General features: G+C 39.7%; 1 protein-coding gene across 2 annotated transcripts in view; it reads left to right on the top strand.

Moving 5' to 3' along the window:
- The window catches only part of LOC134343903 (talin-1), a 250,781-nt gene that overhangs the window by 217,986 nt on the left and 10,803 nt on the right, over nucleotides 1-21,992 (top strand). For both annotated transcript variants that reach the window (XM_063042807.1, XM_063042809.1), the window contains exons 42-52: nucleotides 782-931; nucleotides 1,567-1,668; nucleotides 1,752-1,871; nucleotides 2,267-2,413; nucleotides 3,693-3,859; nucleotides 5,276-5,459; nucleotides 7,924-8,049; nucleotides 11,174-11,290; nucleotides 13,332-13,517; nucleotides 15,028-15,135; nucleotides 19,045-19,150. In XM_063042807.1, coding sequence (XP_062898877.1) covers nucleotides 782-931; nucleotides 1,567-1,668; nucleotides 1,752-1,871; nucleotides 2,267-2,413; nucleotides 3,693-3,859; nucleotides 5,276-5,459; nucleotides 7,924-8,049; nucleotides 11,174-11,290; nucleotides 13,332-13,517; nucleotides 15,028-15,135; nucleotides 19,045-19,150 — 1,513 coding nt within the window. The remainder of the gene's footprint in view (nucleotides 1-781; nucleotides 932-1,566; nucleotides 1,669-1,751; nucleotides 1,872-2,266; nucleotides 2,414-3,692; nucleotides 3,860-5,275; nucleotides 5,460-7,923; nucleotides 8,050-11,173; nucleotides 11,291-13,331; nucleotides 13,518-15,027; nucleotides 15,136-19,044; nucleotides 19,151-21,992) is intronic.

Below are 21,992 nucleotides of genomic sequence, written 5' to 3' on the forward strand. Positions count from 1 at the left end.
CATATATTTAAATAGAGCTTTCAGAATATAATCTCCACATGGATTCTAACAAGCTTTGTGTTTAATGCATTAGAAAGGTGTCAAATGTCATTCGTTCTTCATTGTATTCTTTCTAAAATTCACACCAATGGCAATATAAGCACGTTTCAGAAACTTGCTAATAAACACTCAAGTTAGCGCAAGGCCAACAACTGCTATGCCTCCACTTGCACTGATTGTTAATAGCTCATCCACATTTGCAACAAGTCCAAAGAAATGCTAGTTTTGGTGGGTTGGTGTACAGAAGTGGTGTCTCGGGTGTATTGAGACTTTGTCAGATCCCATGTAGAGCGGGCACTGTGCTTCTCAAAATCTGTACTGACCCAGGAGAGGTAGAGCACGAATTACCCAGAATGCTATGGATTTTTGTAGGTGGGTCACACAGGAGCAGATTTTCAAAGTTATAAAAGGGCTTTGATTGTAGATGCAAAATGGTAGTTTTTATAAGTACAAGAGATTCTGCGGATGCTGGAAATCTTGAGCAGCAGACAAAATGCGGGAAGAACTCAGCAAGTCAGGCAGCATCTATAGAGGGGAGTAAACAGTTGACATTTTGAGCTGAGATCCTCCAACAGGAATGAGAAGGAAGGAGGAAGAATTATTTCATTCTCCAGGAGGTATAATGAAATAAAGAACTCTGGATTAAATTTGGGAAGAACTTTATAAATCTATAATGAAATTTATTGGAACTGTTACATTGGACTTTGTGGCATTAATTTACAAGTGTTTTATTTTCTTCCAGCAAGCAGCACAGACCCAAGATGCCTTGGAAGAGTCTGTGCAGATGATGAAGGAAGCAGTGGAGGACCTTTCAGGGACACTCAGCGATGCAGCCAGTGCTGCGGGTGTTGTGAGCGGAATGGTGGACTCCATCAACCAGGCCATTAACAAGGTGAGAGTCGCTGCCCTGGATAGATCACACTGAGATCAGAGTGAGCAGATCTCACCTCCACCCCCTGATGAAGGATCGAGATCCTTCTCCAGAAGGACTATAGTGCTTCAAGAAGGTGTTTACTGCCACACTTACAAGACCATTCAGGTTGATCGTTCCAGTGAAGCCCATGAAAAAAGGTTAAGCATTATTAGAAAATTATTACCATTAGTTTTACCCAGCTCCAGGGATTCTAATGTAAAATTCATTTGGGTCTTCCTGGATTTAAGAAATGGGTAAGTGTAAAGGATTGTGGAAGTGGTATTTAATCATAATTGATATACTAACTCAATTATTTAATTATAAATGCACATTGCTGCTCCTTAGAAATGTGCTAATCAAATGTTTGGGTCAAAGGTTAATAATTATGTTGCAAATCAGGCAAATTACTGAAAAATAGAAAACTGTCCCGTTTAAGACAACAGGATCAATTAAAGCTGCCAAAAACCGTGAATTCTTCTCCACAATGTCATTTTTATTTTGAATTATGTACATTAGTTTTTTGGTGTTTTTTTTTTGAATTTGTGGTGTTAATCCACAGCTGTTTTAAGTGTATGTGGGTGGCAAGAGCTTAAATCTTTTTGCTCTACACATAGATTGATGAAAATGCTCCAGTGGAGCCTGAGGGATCATTTGTTGACTACCAGACCACCATGGTGAAGACTGCCAAAGCTATTGCAGTCACAGTTCAAGAAATGGTGAGTGCCTTTTGCTTTAAGTTTCCATTTGAACTTAGCTATTGAGTCTGAATTGCTGTTTCTCATTTTCTGTATTTCCACAGGTTACTAAATCAACCACCAACCCAGATGAGCTGGGGACTTTGGCCAATCAGCTCACGAGTGACTATGGACAGCTGGCACAAGAAGCCAATCCTGCAGCCATTACAGCTGAAAATGAAGAGGTAACTTCACTAGAATAGGATTTGTGTCTAATGCAGTTACAATAATAATAACTTACTTATAGAGCACTTTTCATAACAGACAGTGTAGCTTTACAATGGGATAAGGTGCAAACATGAGATTAAAAGGCAAAACGATGTTAGTTAAAAGCAAGGTAAGATAAATACAAAGTACAAAATTATTTCCCCATCTTTTTGATAATCCTTTTAGACGTAACCAAAATGCTTCAGTGTTTGGTAAAATCACAATTGTAGTACTAACTTGCTATCTTGATTTGATATTGTTTTAACTTTATTGAGGCTTGATAAACATTAGATTACTGTGTTGTGATTATCTTAAATAAAATATCATTGTGGTGCTCTCACAATCTTATAATCTGTTTAAAATTCACTTCTAGATTGGGAATCACATCAAGAACCGTGTGCAAGAACTGGGTCACAATTGTGCTTCATTGGTTCTCAAAGCTGGTTCACTCCAGTGCAGTCCCAGCGATGCCTTCACAAAGAAAGAACTCATTGAATGTGCTCGCAAAGTTTCTGAAAAGGTATTGAATTATCATCATATATTTTGAAAATGGAACATCATGTACATTTAGATATTCTTAATTCTCTTGGTGTTTAGCTCAGAAAACCATTGAACAATTTCCAATTATGTATATAATATACTATAAAAGCACTTTGCATTGTAAAAGTACCTGGCTTGGTTTCCTACTGTCCGTGCTTGTTCATTGCAGATGCTAGCAGCAGCTCTTCTTGACCATTCACATTATTCCTATTTCTGGACAGATCCCAGCATGGTGACATGACCTAAGATTATAACAATTATCCTTGTAAGCTGATTCAGGTCTCGTGTTATGGCTTCATTGACTTTAAAGACTGATTGCATTAACTTTGGGCAATTTGATTTGATTTATAGGCTGCCTTTTTGTGCAAGAGGCAAAAAAATGAGAATTTTTACTAAAATGGGAATAACATTGGTTTTAATATGCATAAGAAGTCATGCATATGTAATCCTACATTGATGTATCCATTACTTGTATATAAAAGAGAAATAATTGGTCCTGGACCAGGTCAGAGGAAATAGCCTTGCAGCTTGCCTCAGATTTTTTAAATTCTTTGTTCAAAGCTCAAAAGTAGATAACATCAAGCTGAAAGAGAAAATTGCCAGATGTTGATGATGAAACGGCCATGATTTGGAACGAGGCTAAACACCATCCATCATTTCTTGAAATCTCAACTCAAAATCTTGACATAGGCACTTTAAGTTTACCTCTTTTAGATGAGCACTTCTAGCTCAGAATGCTTAATGTAAGTAAACTGCTTATTATCCAAGTCCTGGAGACACTTATAGCACCAGCTCCATCACTCTAACTCTCTTCTCCTCCTCCCCTCCATCGGTCCATCACGCACACACTCTCCCCACCCATTATCCACCACCCTGTTCTTTTTTTCTATAGTCCACTAGTGTTTCCTATTGAATTCCATCTTCTTAAGCCCTTTATTATTTCTTCCTATCTCCTCCCAGCTTGTTGTATCATTCCCACTCTTTCTCCTCCCCCACCCCACCTGCCTGTTACCATACCTTGTCACCTGGATCCACCATCGTGGGCAACTCCTACTCCACTCCTCCCCCCCCCCCAACATTTTTGTATCTTCCCTCCATCTTTCCAGTCTTGAGTGAGGATGGCAACCAGAGACATTGACTGTCCACTTCCTTCCATGGATGCTGCTGGACCTGCTGAATTCCTCCAGCTCTGTCTGTGAGTTTATCCAAGTGCGTGCAAATTGCAAATCTATTTCCAAAACTGTTTCTTATTTTTCCAGATATCCCACGTGTTGGCAGCTTTGCAGGCAGGTAACCGTGGAACCCAGGCTTGCATTACTGCTGCCAGTACCGTATCTGGTATCATTGCCGACTTAGACACAACTATCATGTTTGCTACTGCAGGAACACTAAACCGAGAAAATGAGGAGACCTTCGCTGACCACAGGTAAAATTGTAGAGCAGATAATTTCAAGTATCTTGTATCTTAAAAGCCAGCAGTGTCTATAGCCAGTACTGAAGGTTCACAGGCGGACTTGTGAAAGATTGTTGTACTTTGTATCCAGTACCTTTATTCAGTGCTCAATATCTCACCATGTAAAGAATTGCAAATTATGATTATTTTCTTACTGGCGAGGTGGCCATTCACTAGTTGGGTACTCTACCACCCCAAAATGATTCTAGGTCAAATGATGTCGTAAGGAGTTCATCCAAAAGCTTTAAATTCCTCCAACCACCTTAGGCTTAATGGGGAGCTGCTGAGTTGAGGATGCAATGGATAAGCTTTCATATCAAACACAAAATAAAACCAATGTCACCAAGTTGTATGGGTTCACTTTACCATTAATAACAATATTTTAAACACACTTGGAAAGGTTTAGAGGCATGTAGGCCAAGCACGGGCTGGTGGGACTAGGTAACATCTTCATCAGCATAGACAAGTTGGGCCAAAGGACTAATTTCTGTGCTCTTTTCCTCTGACTTTATATTGAACCTATCTCCTATTAGACCGAACCACAGCAACTATTTCATTAGGAATTTGAGGAGATTTGGTACATTGCCTAAAATATTAACACATTTCTACAGCTGTACCGTGGGGAGCATTCTAACTGGCTTCATCACTGTCTGGTATTTGTGGAGTTTGGGGGCGGGCGGGGGGTGGGTGTTACTGCACAGGATCATAGCAAGCTGCAGAGAGTTGTAAAACTTAGTCAGTTCCATCATGGACACTAGCCTCCATAAGTATCCAGGACATCTTCAAGGAGCGGTGTCTTAGAAAAGGCAGCGTTCATCATCAAGGACCCCCACCATCCAGGCCATGCCCTCTTCTCATTGCTACCATTGGGAAGGAAGTGCAGAAGCCTGAAGGCACACACTCAATGATTCAGGAACAGCTTCGTCCCTTCTGTCATCTGATTTCTGAATGGACATTGAGCCCATAAACACTACCTCACTACTTTTTTTAATTTCTATTTTTGCACTACTTATTTAATTGAACAATTTTATATATTCTGATTCTGGTATAGAAATTATGTGTTAAGGCACACTCAACATATTATGCAGCACCTGTGCAGAAAAATCCAGTTACTGTTCAGTTTATCTGATCTCAGGAATCTACGATATATGGTATTTGGACCTTATGTTAGTGTTTATATTAGGCAGGGTTTAAATGGATTTCTGGGTTAGCCTTTGTTCTTGTACAAACTTAAGGTTTTTGAGATCAAATGTTAGCTGATCCTTTCCACCAGAAGTCTCATAAATCAGACTTGAATCAGTATTGAAATGCATGTTGATAAATTTCTCTGAAAGAGAACTAAATGACTGTCATTCACAACTGTGTCGGTTATTTTCACAATCACTTTAGGGAAAACATTCTGAAAACTGCCAAAGCTCTGGTGGAAGACACAAAGCTACTTGTATCGGGAGCCGCTGCAAGTCAGGAGAAGTTGGCGCATGCAGCCCAGTCCTCAGTTGTCACAATTACTCGACTGGCCGATGTGGTGAAATTAGGAGCTGCAAGTTTGGGCTCAGATGATCCTGAAACACAGGTCAAAATGTTTTCTGTGCATTTTATCCCTTTGATCCCATTGTATCATTATCCTGCTTCTAAGAACCAATTCCAGTTAAGTCAATTACATAATCTGTTTGCTGCAAAAATAAAATTTGGGTTTACAGAAAACTTTTAAGTGTTGAATGGGTCAGGAGGGCATATTATTGGCACAATGCTGAATAGAAAGATTAAACTGTCAGCTCCATGTGCCAGTTTACCCACAAAATAAAACAAATTAGACTGGTTTCTAGAGCGAGAGACAGACTGCACTTCAAGTTCAAGTATAATTGTCATACATGAATACAGGCAAATGAAGCAGCGTTACTCTGTGGCCAAGGCACAAAACACAGTACCAACAGTCATACACAGCAGAAGGTACATATAGCACATATAAAATAGTCCCAAGATCCTCAGTCCATGAATGTTGCAAAAATGTTTACATTTATCTTTGGCAAAGATCCTTAACAAAAAACACCCCAAAATGAAAGAATCAATTTTCAAGTGCAGAGCATATTGTAGGAAATCTTCTAGTTAATTTATCAATTAAGCTGGAAAACCAACCTGACATTTTTCATGAATACTAAATCTTTTTAAAAAAAAGAACATGAAAATCAGAGCAGGAATAGGTCATAGGGCTCTTCAGGCTTTCCCCACATTTGAGTGTGTAAATTCATCTTTTGTATGGTGGTGTTGAGAGCACTAACCGGTTTGCAGTCCTATTTAGCTTGCCTTTATTTTTCTCTGAAGCACCGTGGAAATATTATGCTATTTTAAAGATACTAAATAACTGCAAGTTGTTGGTGGTGTCATTGAACCAGAGCACCAATGAATGACTAGGGGATATCTTTAACTTCAAGATTGGAAAAAAAATACAGCTGGTAGCAAAACCATAATTCTAATTAATTCAAGAAATGCAGGATGAAAGTCCTGACGAAGGGTCTCGGCCTGAAACATCGACTATACCTCTTCCTAGAGATGCTGCCTGGCCTGCTGCGTTCACCAGCAACTTTGATGTGTGTTGCTTGTTATTCTAATTAATTCACAGGTGGTGGCCGTCACTGTAAGGTAACCATATGTTACCACTTCGTTATCTTTCTTTAATGAAATGATAATCAACCTTTGAGAAGGTGTGGGAGTACTTCTAGTACAAGTGGTCCATGTATTGATTGTGGTCCCTCAGTACCATTGTTGATCAAATTTGCTAGATGAACTAATTGTTAACTTAAACCCATCAACTTCCGCAGTGTTGTTCCCTCCCATAAAGGCTAAATATTAACAATCGATAATCTGCCTTTTCCCTTTTTGTACTGATGGATTCTCGACAACTCTTTTCCCTTGAGTTAACCAATCAACTCTGAAGCTTGGTCTGCCATTTAATAAGATCATGACTAAAACAACCTTAGGCTGAAAACTGCCTACCTATTTTCTTGGCAGAGCATTTGACTCATTTATTTTGTAGATCTGACATTCTCTACCTGGGATATATGCAATAATCCACAGCTTTCTAGACAAGAGAACTTCAAAAGTTTCACGATCCTCCAGGAAATTTCTAATGTGTTTAAAATGGTCAACCCCTTATTCTGAAATGACTCAGCCTAGTTCCTGGTGAACTTGCTGTGCTTACTATGCTTACTATAGGAAACCCACAGAAGACAGTAGAAAGTTTACTTTTACACAAGCTTCAAAGTGGTTGCCTTTTCTGGTGTTCGTTGAAGTACTGTTCAAAATCAAAGTATCTCTAGACATTAACCTGACCAGTTTTAACAGTGCCAAAAATCTAGCTTGTGAAAGTTGGACAGTGAAAGGCAATGCAGCAGTTAGTGCAGTCACTTTACAGCACCAGCAGTTACCGATTAGGGTTTGATTCCCACCGATGTCTGTAAGGAGTTTGTATGTTCTCCCTGTGGCCGGGTGGATTTCTTCTGGAGACTCCAGTTTCTTCCCACGTTCCAAAAAAGGTATAGTTAGGATTAGTGAGTTGTGGGCATACTGTGTTGGCACTGAAAGTGCGGTGACACTTGCAGTCTGCCTCCAGCACAATCCTTGCAGATTTGATGTAAATGACACATTTCGCCATATGTTTCAATGTATGTGACAAATAAAGCTAATCTTTACTGCTTTGACTATTGTACCAACACTTTCTCAAATTAAGGTCAGCATTGCAAAGCTTTTAAAGATAAAGGCAAGCCTGCAGTAGAGTTTTCATATGTTGTTCCATAATTCATTTTTGTGATACAACACGATGAATTTTGTCAAGTCATTTTACTATAAGGTTTCCACTTGATATGCATAGTATTTTACCAATTTAGTTGTTAACCATCCAAGAGTTAGCCTGGATTTCTTCGATGTGTCACTTCATTCAATTCCCTTATAAGGGTTGCAGTTGCAATTGATTTTTTTTTAATATGGATAACGTATAGTAAAGTTTGTTTTTGTAATCTCCCTGTCATTACTTTATTCAGGTTGTATTAATCAATGCAGTGAAAGATGTGGCAAAGGCCTTGGCTGATCTCATTAGTGCCACAAAGGGTGCATCAGGAAAGGCTTCAGATGATCCATCCATGTATAATCTCAAGAACGCTGCTAAGGTAGATACTGAATAAAGATCAGTGTTTATTGTATTTCAGCAACTGTCATTAAATGTTCTCTCGGACCAGGTGTCCATTTTGTGGAGCATCTGCACACTGTTAGCTATGGCCATCCAGAGCTTCGGACTGAGGGTAATTTCAGCTTCCCATCCTGAGCCCTCTGTCTGCTGCTGTCTGCCATGGTGAAGACAAATACAAATTTGAAGATCAACGCTTCATATTCCACTTGGGAACCCTGTAGTCCAAAGGTGTGAACACTGAGTTTTCCAGTTTCACCTAACCCACGCTCCTGTGTTCCTTTCTATTCCAACCAGTCCATCTTGGTTGTCTGTCCATTCCCTCCCCCTCTTCCAGTCCCTAGATTCAACACCCTACTCTACTTGGTTCCATTTGCCCCTCACATATATACCAAACCACCTGGCTTTCTTCTCCCTCAGTCTAGCCATCCTATCCACTCTCCCACCTTGTTTCACCTACGTATTATCGCTCCCTATTTGGTTCTAAATCATCTCCCAGCCTTCATCTCCTATTCCTTCTCCTGTCTGGTGGCTCCATTTCTTCAATTTATATTTCCTTATTTGTTTCCATCTACCAGCCAGCAGCCCCTGTCTCAAATTTTCCCCACCCCTTACCCTCCCTTCCTGGCTCCACTGTTTATGATTCCCTCCCACCTCTCCAAATTCCACCTGTCACACAGCAGCTTTTCTCATCCCTCCATGTTGCCTCTTTATTCTGGCTACCTTCCCACTACAGTCTTGGTGCATGTTCTTGACGCAAGGGGTCAACCATACCTTTGCTTCCACAGAACATAGAATTCTACAGCACATTACAGGCCCCTCAGCTCACAATGTTGTGCTGATCGTGTAACCTACTCAGGAATCTGCCTAAATTTACCCTACTGCATAGCCCTCTATTTTTCTAAGCTCCATGTACCTATCTAAGAGTCTCTTAAACGACCTTGTTGTATCCGCCTCCACCACCGTCGTTGGCAGCCCTTTCCACGCACCCACCAATCTCTGTGTGAAAAACTTAGCCCCGACATCCCCTGTGTACCTAATTTCAAGCACCCTAAAACTTTGTCCCCTCGTGTGAGCCATTTCAGCCCTGGGAAAAAGCCTCTGGCTATCCACATGAACAATCCTCTCATCATCTTATACACCTCTATCAGATCACCTCTCATCCTCCGTCGCTCCGAGGAGAAAAGGCGAGTTCACTCGATCTATTCTCATAAGGCATGCTCTCCAATCCAGGCAACATCCTTGTAAATCTCCTCTGCACTCTCTCTATAGTATCCACATCCTTCCTGTAGTGAGATGACCAGAACCGAACACAGATACTGTTTGAGTTTCTCCAGCAGTTTTATTTTTTTATATATCAGAATCCAGACTCCAGCAACTGCTATCTCTCATCTCTCTATTAAATATTCTCCATCACTCCCTCCCTATCGCAAATATTATTCCTGAAGATCTTAATTAACTGTAGAATTTATGTCACTGATGATTAGACATTTGATATGTTGCTGTCATAGCTGTTTGTGATGCACACAATGATACCACACTGCTCGACAATGCAGGCTGATTCGTGTCTTCATCACAAGGACATAAGACTTAGCAACAGAATTAGGCCATTCAGCCCATCGAGTCTATGCCACCATTCTATCATGGCTGATCCCAGGTCCCACCCAATCCATACACCTGCCTTCTCACCATATCCTTGGATGCCCTGGGCAATCAGGAAGCGATCAACTTCAGCCTTAAATGCACCCTGGCTTCCACTGCAGTCTGTGGCAGAGCATTCCACAGGTTTACTACTCTCTGGCTTAAAAAAAAAATTCCTCCTTGCCTCTGTTTTACAGGGTCACCCCTCAATTTTGAGGCTGTGCCCTCTAGTTCTGGATACCCCCACCGCAGGAAACATCCTCTCCCTATCTAGTCCTCTCAACATTTGGTAGGTTTCAATGAGATCCCCCCAGCATTCTTCTAATGTCCAGTGACTACAGGCCCAAAGCTGCCAAATGCTCCTCATATGTTAACCCCTTCATTCCTGGAATCATCCTCGTGAACCTCCTCTGGACTCTTTCCAACGACAACACATCCTTTCTGAGATATCGGGCCCAAAACTGTCGACAATACTCCAAGTGCAGCCTGACTAGTCTCTTTTATAAAGGCTCAGCATTATATCATTGTTCTTATGTTCTATTCTCCTTGAAATAAATGTCAACGTTGCATTTGCTGCCTTTACCACCAACTCAATTAAACTTCTAGGAGTCTTGCACAGGTACTCCTAAGTCCCTCTGCACCTCTGATTTTTGAACCTTCTCCCCATTTAACAGTCTGCACTATTGTTCCTTTTACCGAAATGCATTATACATTTAATCTATAATTATAGTGTACTATTACAGTTAGTAGTCTGGATCAGTTGGCAGCAAGTTTGGAAGTGAGATGGAACAACGATTTCAAAAGCAAGATTGGATAGGCTGTATAGGGAAATGGGCTTGTAAAACGAACACTGGTAAGTGTTGCAATGTGGATGTGACTAGATAGTTCCTCAGAGAGGAAATGAGTTGACAAAGTAGCTGCCTTCTGTGACTCTGAAGTCTAAAGTAGGTTTCTAAAGTCAATGAAACTATAAATGGCGTAAATCTTAATCCCTGTGAAGAGTTTTAACTTGTGAACCCATCCCTGTAATGAAAATACAACTCCAGACAAATCCTATGATAATCTACTAAGTACAGTGTTCTTACACTTCACTGCTTCCTCTGTACTGAAAAAATGTGAATCACTTGCACTTTGCTTAAAGACCACCCAAAAAGTACCGTGTGAATATTCCTCTTGGTGTTGTGGGTGACCTTCAAAGTATTGTGCTTTAGTAGGCAAACATTTATGGTTGATTATTGTAGTAATCTTTATGATATTAAGGTCCTCTCCCTGAACAAAAAGAAGTCTCCAAGCTACTGATTCAACAGATGTCTCTGCTTAATTTTTGGCCTGGAGTTCATTCCGTGAAAATAAATGTTTTAGAATTAAATGAAAAGTAGAGTTCATTTGAAAATTGCATTTTCATCAAGAAGAATTATCTCAATCATATAGCTCTTAGATTGACACACTATCTTTGCTCTTATTAGGTTATGGTCACCAATGTGACTTCACTTTTGAAGACCGTAAAGGCTGTAGAAGATGAAGCCACCAGAGGCACAAGAGCTCTGGAAGCAACAATTGAACACATCCGTCAAGAACTTGCAGTACGTATTGTACAGTTAGTCACTTGTAAGAAAGACTAGCTCAGCTTATCATTGTGAGCTAGTCACGATTCCACTGATTAAGCTATTTGTTGGGTCTACATTTCTTGACTTATAATTCATTAAATCTTTTAGTAGTTTTTGTTCAGAAAGTGGCAATTCTATATATTATGTTTAAAATACTTACTTATTCATTGGAGGAAAACAGTAATAGCATCACCCCTGATGAAGGTGGTGGAGTTTGTCATTGAAACGTTGGTTCAAAACAATACAGGTACCAGGCTGGAAGGTTAAGAAGGGCTTATTCATCACGTACGCCAAGAAAGCACTAGATCCTTTTTCATAACAGTAATGTGTAAAATTTGAATAGTGAACAGAAACAATAAGTCGTAACAGTTTAAAAGGAGTGGTTTAGCATTTTAAAATGCAAGAACTCTGAGTAAAAGGAAAAACGCCAGAAGAGCAATATTAGAGGGAAATAAAATTGGAATAAAATCAGAGCAAGAACAGAAGTGGCAACAGTCAGTAAATATTCAACTTAATTCATGTATAGCTTATACTAGGTTGAATAGCTATTACAGAATTGTTGACAAAAATGACCATTGGCTTCGATAAGTAAACTTCAAATAAAACATGAAAGGATTTGAGCAGAATACTGGATAATTACCCAGGATTTTAAGGAACATCAGCTTGAGAAGTTGAGCTGGAGTCTAGGCTATGAAGTCTATGGAACCAAAAATTTGCCTGGGCACCAGAACAAGTGGCAAACATACCATTAAGTTGGCCTAGTTAGTGGTCTGGATCAGTTGGTATAATTTAGGGATCCCAGCTTCTACTTGGTAACTTGGCTGAATGACAAATCCTTACAAGGTGTGGACATGATTGACAGAGTAAGTAATAAATATGACAGCCAAGTCTTATTTTCGCATCAGTCATCCATACAAGTGGATTGCAATGGAAAATTGGAACTCAGGCTCAATCTCTTTCCTGTCATCTTTCTCTGAAAACGGAGGAGATCTATCGGCATTTTACAAAAGGTTTGCAAGTTAGCCGAACTGTTAGCACTCCAGAGTAGTGGTTAAAGTCAGATGCATTGTATCTAGCTGTTCCTCAAGTATACACAGGAAGTTGACCTGCTCTTTAGAAAGAGAAGAGCTGTGGATAATCTACTGCATTTGGACAATCTGCTTGCCTCTAATTTTTATCTTTAGAAGGAGAGAAGAAACTGTCACTATTTGGTGGAGGTTTTTTAAAAAGAGTAGATAATTGAATGTGCATTTTGTGAGCAATATGGATAATCAATTAAAAATTAGTCAGAATCAGATTTATTATAATTGACATATGTCATGAAATTTGTTTTGCAGCAGCAGCAGTACAGAGCAATACCTAAATATTACTGTAAGTTGCAAAAGGAAAGAAGTATTGTAAAAGATGAATTTCAAGGAAGTGTTCATGGACCATTCAGAAATCTGATGACAGAGGGAAAGAAGCTGTTTTTAAAATGTTGAGTGCAAGTCCTCAGATTCCTGTACCACCTCCCTGATGGTAGTAATGAGCTGAGGACACACCCTGTTTGGTGGTGGTCATTAATGATGGACACTGCCTCCTTGAGGAACTGCTTTATGAAGATATTCTTGATGGCAGGGAGCATGATGGAAGTGAAGTCTTTGACACTCGGCAGCCTCTTGCAGTCCTGTGCATTGGAGGCTCCATAACAGGCTATGACGCCACCAGTCAAAATGCTTGGAAGGAGGGCTTTTGGTTCACTCCTTCATGCTGACCAAGGTGCATACGCGAGCTAGTCCCATTTACATGCACGGGCCCATAACTCTCTAAACCTTTCCAAATGTCTTTTAGTGGTTGTAATTATACCTGTTTCTACCACCTCAGGCAGTTCATTCCAAATACTATCACTCTTTGTGTGGAAAATCTTGCCTCTTGGGTTCCATTTAAAGAAAATACTCCTGAATGTGTTAATGGACATTTGAAGAAATGTTAAAATAACAATGTCTTTTTCATTAAACCAATATTTTATCCCTCTCAGGTATTTTGCTCAGCAGATCCACCACCTAAAACGTCTACTCCGGAGGAATTCATCCGTATGACTAAAGGTATTACTGTCGCTACAGCTAAAGCTGTGGCAGCAGGAAACTCCTGTCGTCAAGAGGATGTTATTGCCACAGCCAACCTTAGTCGGAAAGCTATAGCAGAGATGCTTCATTCTTGTAAGGTAATTAAATTATTAAAGAACGTTCTTTATTCAGTCACCACACAATGAAAGGAATGGCAGTGGGATTATGGTGCATTTTTGACTTTACTGGAGTGGCCATTAACCCAAACAATTAGATATCAGAAGGCTGGGAAAACTATTCAATTAATTTTAGAAAGGCCATTTTGGTGATTTTTTTTTTCTTTTACTGTGCGAACCACAAAATGGTTGCAGTATAAAAGGCTGCAATTTGGTCCATCAGTCCAGCAGTTACCACTCCGCACAGTTCTGCAAACTCCTCATCTTCTGATACCTAAGGTTCGAAGTAAACTTATTACCATAGTACATATATGTCACCATATACAACCCTGAGCTTCATTTTCTTACGGGCATACTCAATAAATAACCATAATAGAATCAATGAAAGATGGCATCAGTGAGCAAAAGACTACAAACTGTGCAAATACTAAAAGGAAAAACATAATAAAAAATGAACAATAAATATCAAGCACAAACAACAGGAATTCTGCAGATGCTGGAAATTCAAGCACATGAGACGAGTCCTTGAAAGTTTGTTTCATGGGCATCCTGCAGAATTCAGTGTTGTTTGGACTGATTCACCATTCAAACGGCTCTGAATATGTTTGATGTAAAATGAATACCATCCCTTCATGATGTCATCTTAAGAATATTAAGATTTGTATTTTATTGCAGCAATCTGGTTCTTTTTAAAAGGTCCTGAAACATTTAAGAGTCAATAAAATATCATAGTCACCGTAATACAGGGGTTAAAAAAAATCAGCTGATCATTGTGAGCAAGATTCCAAAACTAAGCAATTAGAAAGCAACCAGATAAATTGTTACCTTTAAATATTATTTGCTGGAACACTTTGGTTTGAAATTGTGTAATAGGATCTTTCATGCTCACCTGAAAAGGCAGACAGTAAGCTGCTCATTATGCCATAGAAATATCAGTTTTTGTGTGTTCAGTTTATCTGAAATGGGACTTGAGCCCAAAACATTGTGGCTGTGAGCCGATTTTCAGCTGACTTGTTAACCTTGAAGTGTCGTTGAGATTGGCAATGAGCAGGTCCCTATCCTACCAATTGAAGGAAGGAGAGGCATAATGAGGTTGTCACCAAGTCTTTAAAATTAAATTTTATAATTAAATTAATTTCATAAGCTTCTTAGTTTACAGAACTTAGAAATCATTCCAAAATTTTGTTTAGTAAGCATGGTTCCATGTAGTGATCTTTTTAATCATATCATATTTTCATTCTAATCTCTACAAGAAACGTCTGTTGAATTTAGCAATGATTCTTTACTCCCCCACTTTGTTGTTGTTTGAACTGCCTCCTCTGTGTCAGAATAATGGATCAGATTTTAAAATGTGATGACAAATATTTGTCATTTTTATAAAATGATTAGAAAATAGAAGTAACTGTTGCTCTGAAGCTGAGGGTCCAGTAGAAGGCCCTTGTGAGACTAAGGTCAGATCAGTGATGGATGTTATCTCTCAATGTTCCTGTAGCAAGCAGCCTATCACCCAGAGGTGTCCAGTGATGTCCGTACCCGCGCTCTTCGTTTTGGCAAAGAATGTTCTGAGGGATACCTGGCTCTACTGGAACACGTGCTTGTTGTAAGTAATGTGTTGTGGTTTAAATTTAAGGAAATACCAATTGAGAGAAAGAACATTTTAGCAATTAATTGTTCTGTCGACGTTCCTGTACTTTATGGAGAACAATCCATATTCTCTAATCTTTGCCTAACCCTGGTATATTCGTTCTCTGCAAGGTCTTAATTTAAGTTCACTTAAAAAGCATTTCCAAGTATTTAATGAGTTTCCTCCTCCATTCCTTTATCTGGCAGTTGGTTGTCTCTGTCCCTGAAAGCACTGAATGTTTCTGCTGACAGCCATTTTGTTTCACTCAGCTAGCTATTCCTTCCTTTGTTCATCTGACTATTCAACTGCCATGGGCTGCTCAACTGAACAGCTGACATGAACAAGTGTCTTTCTTCCATGGTTTGCTGAGGGCAGGATCTGCAGCCGGGTGATTCTCACCATTTCCTGGTCCAGCAATACTAGGGCCATTTGTAGTTTCCTGTCTGCAGGGTTAAACCTTTAAACTGGTGTTTCCTGATAAACACAGCTGAAATCGGTGCCATTTATGTAGTTAGATGAAGGAGTTGAAGAGCTTGAACATCTTGATTATTTGAGCAAGTTTGTGGTATGGAATGTAGTTGACCTTAGAGAAACCTATGCCTATGTGTGTGGTAATTTTTAACATTCCTAAGAAAACTATAGTCATTCTTAATATGTTGGCGTAAGTAGCGATATTTCCCAAACAAATCTCTATTTTTTTTCCATTTCTTGGACATATTTTCTGGTTTTGTCATGTTATAAACTTTAAATCATGTCTCCTTTTCTTCCCATCGCATTTTCTTTTCTATTCCTTCGCTTTATTTCATAGCCGGTGAGTATCCTGAGCCTGTGGTTAGCAGCACTAGTTGCCTGGCCATTCTGCATGGATCTGTCCAAATATAGAGAATACAAGGAGTGCTGTGGAATTAATCCTTCCCACTGCCTGTGCTGCTGCTGCTGCCGCCACCATGATGTACTGCAGAGCGACTAACTTCTGATGCTGCCAAATATGTGCAAATTTCATAGTTCCTACACAGCCCTTAACTGTTTCTGTGGATGGCCAGACCCGAACACAGTTTACTACATTGAAAACTAATGAACGCTTGCCCCTCAGGTTAATAATCTTAACTCCCATTTAATGGTGGATCTGTTACAGCCTGCTCCAGGGAACAATGAAAGGAAAGATACAAAACAATGTGTCAATTGATTGGAACTAAATATTAATTGTTTTGCTCTATGCAGTATGCAACCTTGTATATCTTCCTTTTTAAAAAGTTGGCTTTGTATGAAAGGATTTCTTAGAATATAGGCTTATAGTCCAAAATGATGTAATGTTAAAAACAAATCTGCCTTAAGCAATTAACTTAGCAAGTGTGAAGTGGACAGTAAATTTTCAGCAACAACTTTAACTCTTGGTTTTCAATGGTACCACTTTCAGAGGCAGATTAGTTTAAACTCTGTCAGAAGTTACCGAATCTGGTTGTCATTTCAGAAATGTAACAGATGCCATTTGATACACACTCCCTACTGCGTTTTAGTGGTTCAAAAAAGGAATGCAATCATTAGCTATGCAAATGATTTGATTCACCTTTCTGAGCATGTTTTGAAGGTCAAGAGGTCTTTGTGGCAGCAGTAGGTTGCACCTTCATGTGACCTGATTGTAAATGATAACTCTTGTGAAGTAGTGCTTCATTTCACTTGTGAAATGATAACTCTTTCCACAAATAGTGTGTGTGTGTGTGTTCACTTCAGCATTATAGTGATCTGAAATGTACTGGTTTCTGTAATAGATGTATGATATAAAAGCATGTTTTGTTCTGACCACTATCAAATTGCATGCACTGTTTTCCTATGTACTACCATCAAATTATTTTGGTAAGAGGTCATTTGTATTATAAAATAGTAGGAAGCTTAGTATATTTGGACAAGTTCTTCCACTACCAAGTGAGACTAATTTCAAGTAGACTTGCCTTAGTTGAATAGTTTACTGTATAAAGGATAACTTCCCTCCACAGCTTAAGCCATGGGGGTAAACATTCAAAAGTAGGAATTCAGTGAAATGTTTCACCAGGAACAACACTGACAATTGACTTGGTTAAAAGAGGGATTAGCAGAGATGGTACTCTGCGTTCTAACAAGATCCTTCACTGTAGCTGATCCTTAGAGACTGTTTATTGAGCTAGAGCGCAAAGCAGGCCCTCTGAGCTGCACTGCTCAGCGGCTCTCAGTTAACCCCAGCCTAATCACTGGACCAAGAAACCTACTACTCTGATGCCTCATCTGAGTTTGGGTACAAAGGTGTTAGCTGTGTTTCCCAATCAAAGTCCCTGAATATACTGTGAGCACAAATAAAAGATAAGTACAGCAATTCTGACCCGTTCAAAGAAAAACAAATTCCATCCGGAGTGCTTCCAGCATTAGGTCTGGGGACTGGGGCCTCGAGCCTTGTGAATCCTTCATCCCACCTCAACTTGGTCAAGTACAATTTCTGCTCTGTCACCTAAAGCAGTTGTAAGAAACCAGGAAAGCACAGTAAAGTTTCCTTTTAACTTCTTGGCATTTGAAGGGAAAAAATGCATTTCATGCTGTGCTTTACAAAATATCAGAATCAATTACAAAAATTTAATAGCACATGTTATGCCAAACTAATTAAATTAGGAATCAAATGCCCAACCAAACTTATGCCTACACAATGTCCATTTCCCTGCATTTCCTGTACATTCACGTGCCGATCAGAGAGCCTCTTGAATGCCCCTGACATGTTTACCACCCCAGGGAGAGAACTCCAGGCACCCACCACTCTGTTTTAAAAAAAAAACTTGTCCCACTCATCTCTTTAGAACTCAACCCCTCTCAATGTTCAAAATACATTTATTATCAAAGTACAATATGTATGCTATATACAGTCTTGAGAGTCTTCTCCTTACAGGCAATCACAAAATAAAGAAACCCCATAGAACCCATTCAAAAAGTTGATCAAACACCCGAAGTGCAAAAAAAAATTGTGCAAGCAATAATAAGCATGCAAATAGCATTCTAAGCTAAAGTTCATGAAAATGAGTTCACAGCCACAAAGCCAGTCATCGCTGCAGCTGGTCTGGGAACCTGTTAGTTGCAGGTTCGGTGCAGAGATGAGTAAATGTTGCTGAACACCGGCCCGTCCATTGCCTCAGGCCCCAACACCCTGACCTTTTCAATCGGCCAGTGCTTAAATTGGCCAAAGATTAGCTCATTCCTCACTCTCAGACTCGGACCCAGGCCCTGCCACTTCAATCCTCTGTCGGGCCCGGGAACCACCACCTCAATTCGGCCTGTACCTGGCCTTCCCAATCTGGCCCGGCTCTTAAATCAATCAGATACTGGGTTGGTCTTCGCTCTCGGGCCCAGGACTTGCCATCTCGATTCAGCCCGTACACGCCACACTACGACTGTCCTTCTCCTTTGAGACTTCCGTTCACACTGCTAAAATGTCAAGTTGTATAGGCGGTTCAAAAGTTCAACTCCAAAGTGGAAGTTACAGGCTATTGAATACAGTGACCAATGGTCCAGAAAAAGTGTGATTAATACTGTAGTTAGTCGTTTTGTTTGCTGCCAATAAGGCATCATTGCGTTTTCCCAGTGCTATTTTAAAACTTAAGTGTGTGCCCTTTGCCGTCTGGTTCAGATATTTGAACCCTGAGTAAAAGATACTGGCACCTACTCTATCCATGGCTCTCATAATTTTATAAATCATGACCTGATCTCTCCTCTCAGTCTTCGCCACTGTTTTATTAAAAATGTATGTTTAATAAACCTGATTAAACCTACCTGAAAGTTTTCATTGTGTGTGAATAGTTGTACGGTACCATAAAAATGTCAGGAAGTGTATTATCTTTCTTACTCAGTACTACTTCATATCACTTCCAGATTCTTCAGAAGCCATCGGCAGATCTTAAACAGCAGCTGGCAGGGTATTCAAAACGTGTGGCGGGTTCTGTCACTGAACTTATCCAGGCAGCGGAGGCCATGAAAGGTAATGGAAAGTTTTACAGCTATTTAATTAATGCAGTCAGGGTTTTATTAGTGATGTTCATAAAGAAAAGGAGCCCCTTCCTTTTAAAAAAAAATGAATAAAGAGCCTAGCAAAGATTAGATTTAACAATGAGGTGTTGTCAAACTCAATGCATTTACTGTGAAGGAGTAACAAGTAACTTGGAATTTAAAATGTTTCTTAAAGGAAATCTTCAAAGCAAACTGCAGTGTTTTAACTGAACAGATTCATATTTTCACATTTTAGAGTGAAAGAGTACTGAAATTGCCTTCATGTCATGGGTGTTGCCATGTGATGTCACTCCTCCCTGCTGTGACTAAGGATGTTCTTTATTGAATCTATGTTTAGTGCTGAGTCTCACCTATATAATGGCTTTCACTGTTTGTATGACCCGGGAACTGAGAATGGGAATGCATAAGGAGATATCTCAGTAAAACTACTGAAAATTAACAGCATTATTATACTTAGTGACCACTTTATTAGCTACACCTGTACATCTGCTCATTAAAGTAGATATCTAATCAGCCAATCGTATGGCAGTAGCTCAATACATAAAAGCATGCAGACCTGGTCAAGAGGTTCAGATGTTCACATCAAACATCAGAATGGGGAAGAAATGGTTGGGAAAAGGGGAAGGGAGTGGGAAGCGCCAGAGAGGTACTCTGTAATAATCAATAAACCAATTGTTTGGATTCAAATGACCTTGCCTGGTATCTCAGAGCTGGGTGTGTCTGTATCCGTGCCACACTCTATCCCTGGCACTCCTTCTCTGCCACCCATCCTACACCCTTCCTATGGCACTCCACCCTTGCCATTCCCAACATACTCCTGCTGGATCTACAAACTCACTCCCTGCTGCTTGATAACAAGTACAGTACTGTGCAAAAGTCTTAGAGGCTCTTTAGCTATATATATGTGCCTAAGACTTGCACAGTACTGTAGGTCTGAAAAGGACGATTGTGAGGGGAGATGCAGTCCTTGCTCATTATCCATTTTCTGCTCGGAACACTCACGGTACCAATTAGATCATGGTAGGAAATGCTGCAAGAAAATAATATGGACAGCTGTGTTCATGGCCAAGGTCCTGTCAACTACAAGAAACAGGGGTAGATTATTTTTATCACATAATATGTCATTAGTGGCTTTGATAAAGAAAACATTTTTGGTACAACGATGGGGTACAACTGTTTGGATGGATTTGAACAAAGGTTTCTGTGAAAACAAAGCACAAACTTGGATAAGGGACTGAAACTAGGGATTGGGTCCAGCCTGAGAGGAATGAAGACAAATGATTAAAGCCTTGGGTGCCATGAATTTAAGTTAAAAGGAAGCAAAGGGATTTATACTAAAATAAACAGAACCTTAAGTTCCAAAATAGTTTGGCAAGCAAGTCATATTGTTGCAATTGTGTACCAGTTTGGTCCAATGATTCCTTCACCTCAAAATTTTATTTCGTCCTTTCATTTATAATTACTGCATTTGAGCAAAATTATTTCCCCAGTCTTTGAAGCCAAGTTCACTGGAAGCACTTTAAATGTTGCATGTTGTGTGCTGACTCGAACATCAGGCATTTATTCTGGAAAATTGAAAGGGTTGAGTACACACTACAGCCACATAATGCTGCCTTTAGCATTACACAACTACACAGTGAAACTTAAAAGGCGTAGGAATGTATACAGCAGGAATTCCATTATTTCAACATTAAATTTCAAAGATAATTAGATGATGACTTTTGGGCAGTTTGCCAGGATACAGCATGTATTTTGTTCCCATTTTTCAAATATACATGTCTGACTAATTACTTTATATGGAATTTTTAGTGAGCTTCTTGCAGCCACAAAACCCTGGAGGAAACTCTGCTGGAGTAGATAATCTTCCAGTATGCTGCCGTTAGTTGTGAATTGTGGCAACTGGCTGTTGACTCTTGCATGATCAATGTTTGCAGCCTTGCACTTTCATACTACTTAATTTCACAGAGAGTCCTTAATTGTTTGTCCTTTAAATCACTATTTTCTTGATAACATTATTATCAGATTGAGTATAATTGTTATTGATATTTTTATTCCAGAAGATAATTAGGTGAATTTTGTCAGAAATGGCCGCACTTTTTAATACCAATTCCATTTATATTTTTTGGGGGGAGGAAAAAGACATGAAGTATATAATGGGTTGAGTCAAGCTTCTGGATTTTTCCAATTATGTGACTTTTTCATTTGCCCAGAATCCCTCCTAAGTCTTCCATCCATATGCTGCAAATGTCCTGCAGCTGAAACCATGCTCCTTTCTCATTCCTTGTTCGGTGTTTCCAAGAACATAAATTCCAGATGAAGGCTAATTCGGAAACTTGGAGCTCGTAGAAGTACCATGAACCATCCTTTAGTGTAGCATCCTGAGAGGTTATGGACAGTGACCCAGGCTCAGCAGCTGAGGAGGGTGTTTGTGTATGCGTCCTGTTAACGGGTCAGTGAACATTAAGGAAGCATGGGAGTGCTGAAAGCAGAATGAGAGGTTGAGAAGTCGAGAAGTCTGACCTCAGCTCAGCAGTTTGCTAGTCAGTAACCTGAATATATACAGGATACCTTTTAAAGTAAAATTGCCCAAATACTACTCAAAACATTGTTCAATAGTCATGTCTTGACTTGCTCTTTAAGTAGCAACTGGTGATGTAGGTTCTAGATTCTATATTACAGTATTTCTGGTCAAGTTGTCCTGGTAGAACAGGGGTTAGCATCACGTTATTAAAGTGCCAGCAACACATTGTTGTTTCCCACCACAGCCTGTAAAGAGTAAGGAGTTTGTATGTTCTCCTCGCGACCATGTGGGT

This window comes from Mobula hypostoma, chromosome 3 (genome assembly GCF_963921235.1).
Source record: "Mobula hypostoma chromosome 3, sMobHyp1.1, whole genome shotgun sequence".
Taxonomy (NCBI): domain Eukaryota; kingdom Metazoa; phylum Chordata; class Chondrichthyes; order Myliobatiformes; family Myliobatidae; genus Mobula; species Mobula hypostoma.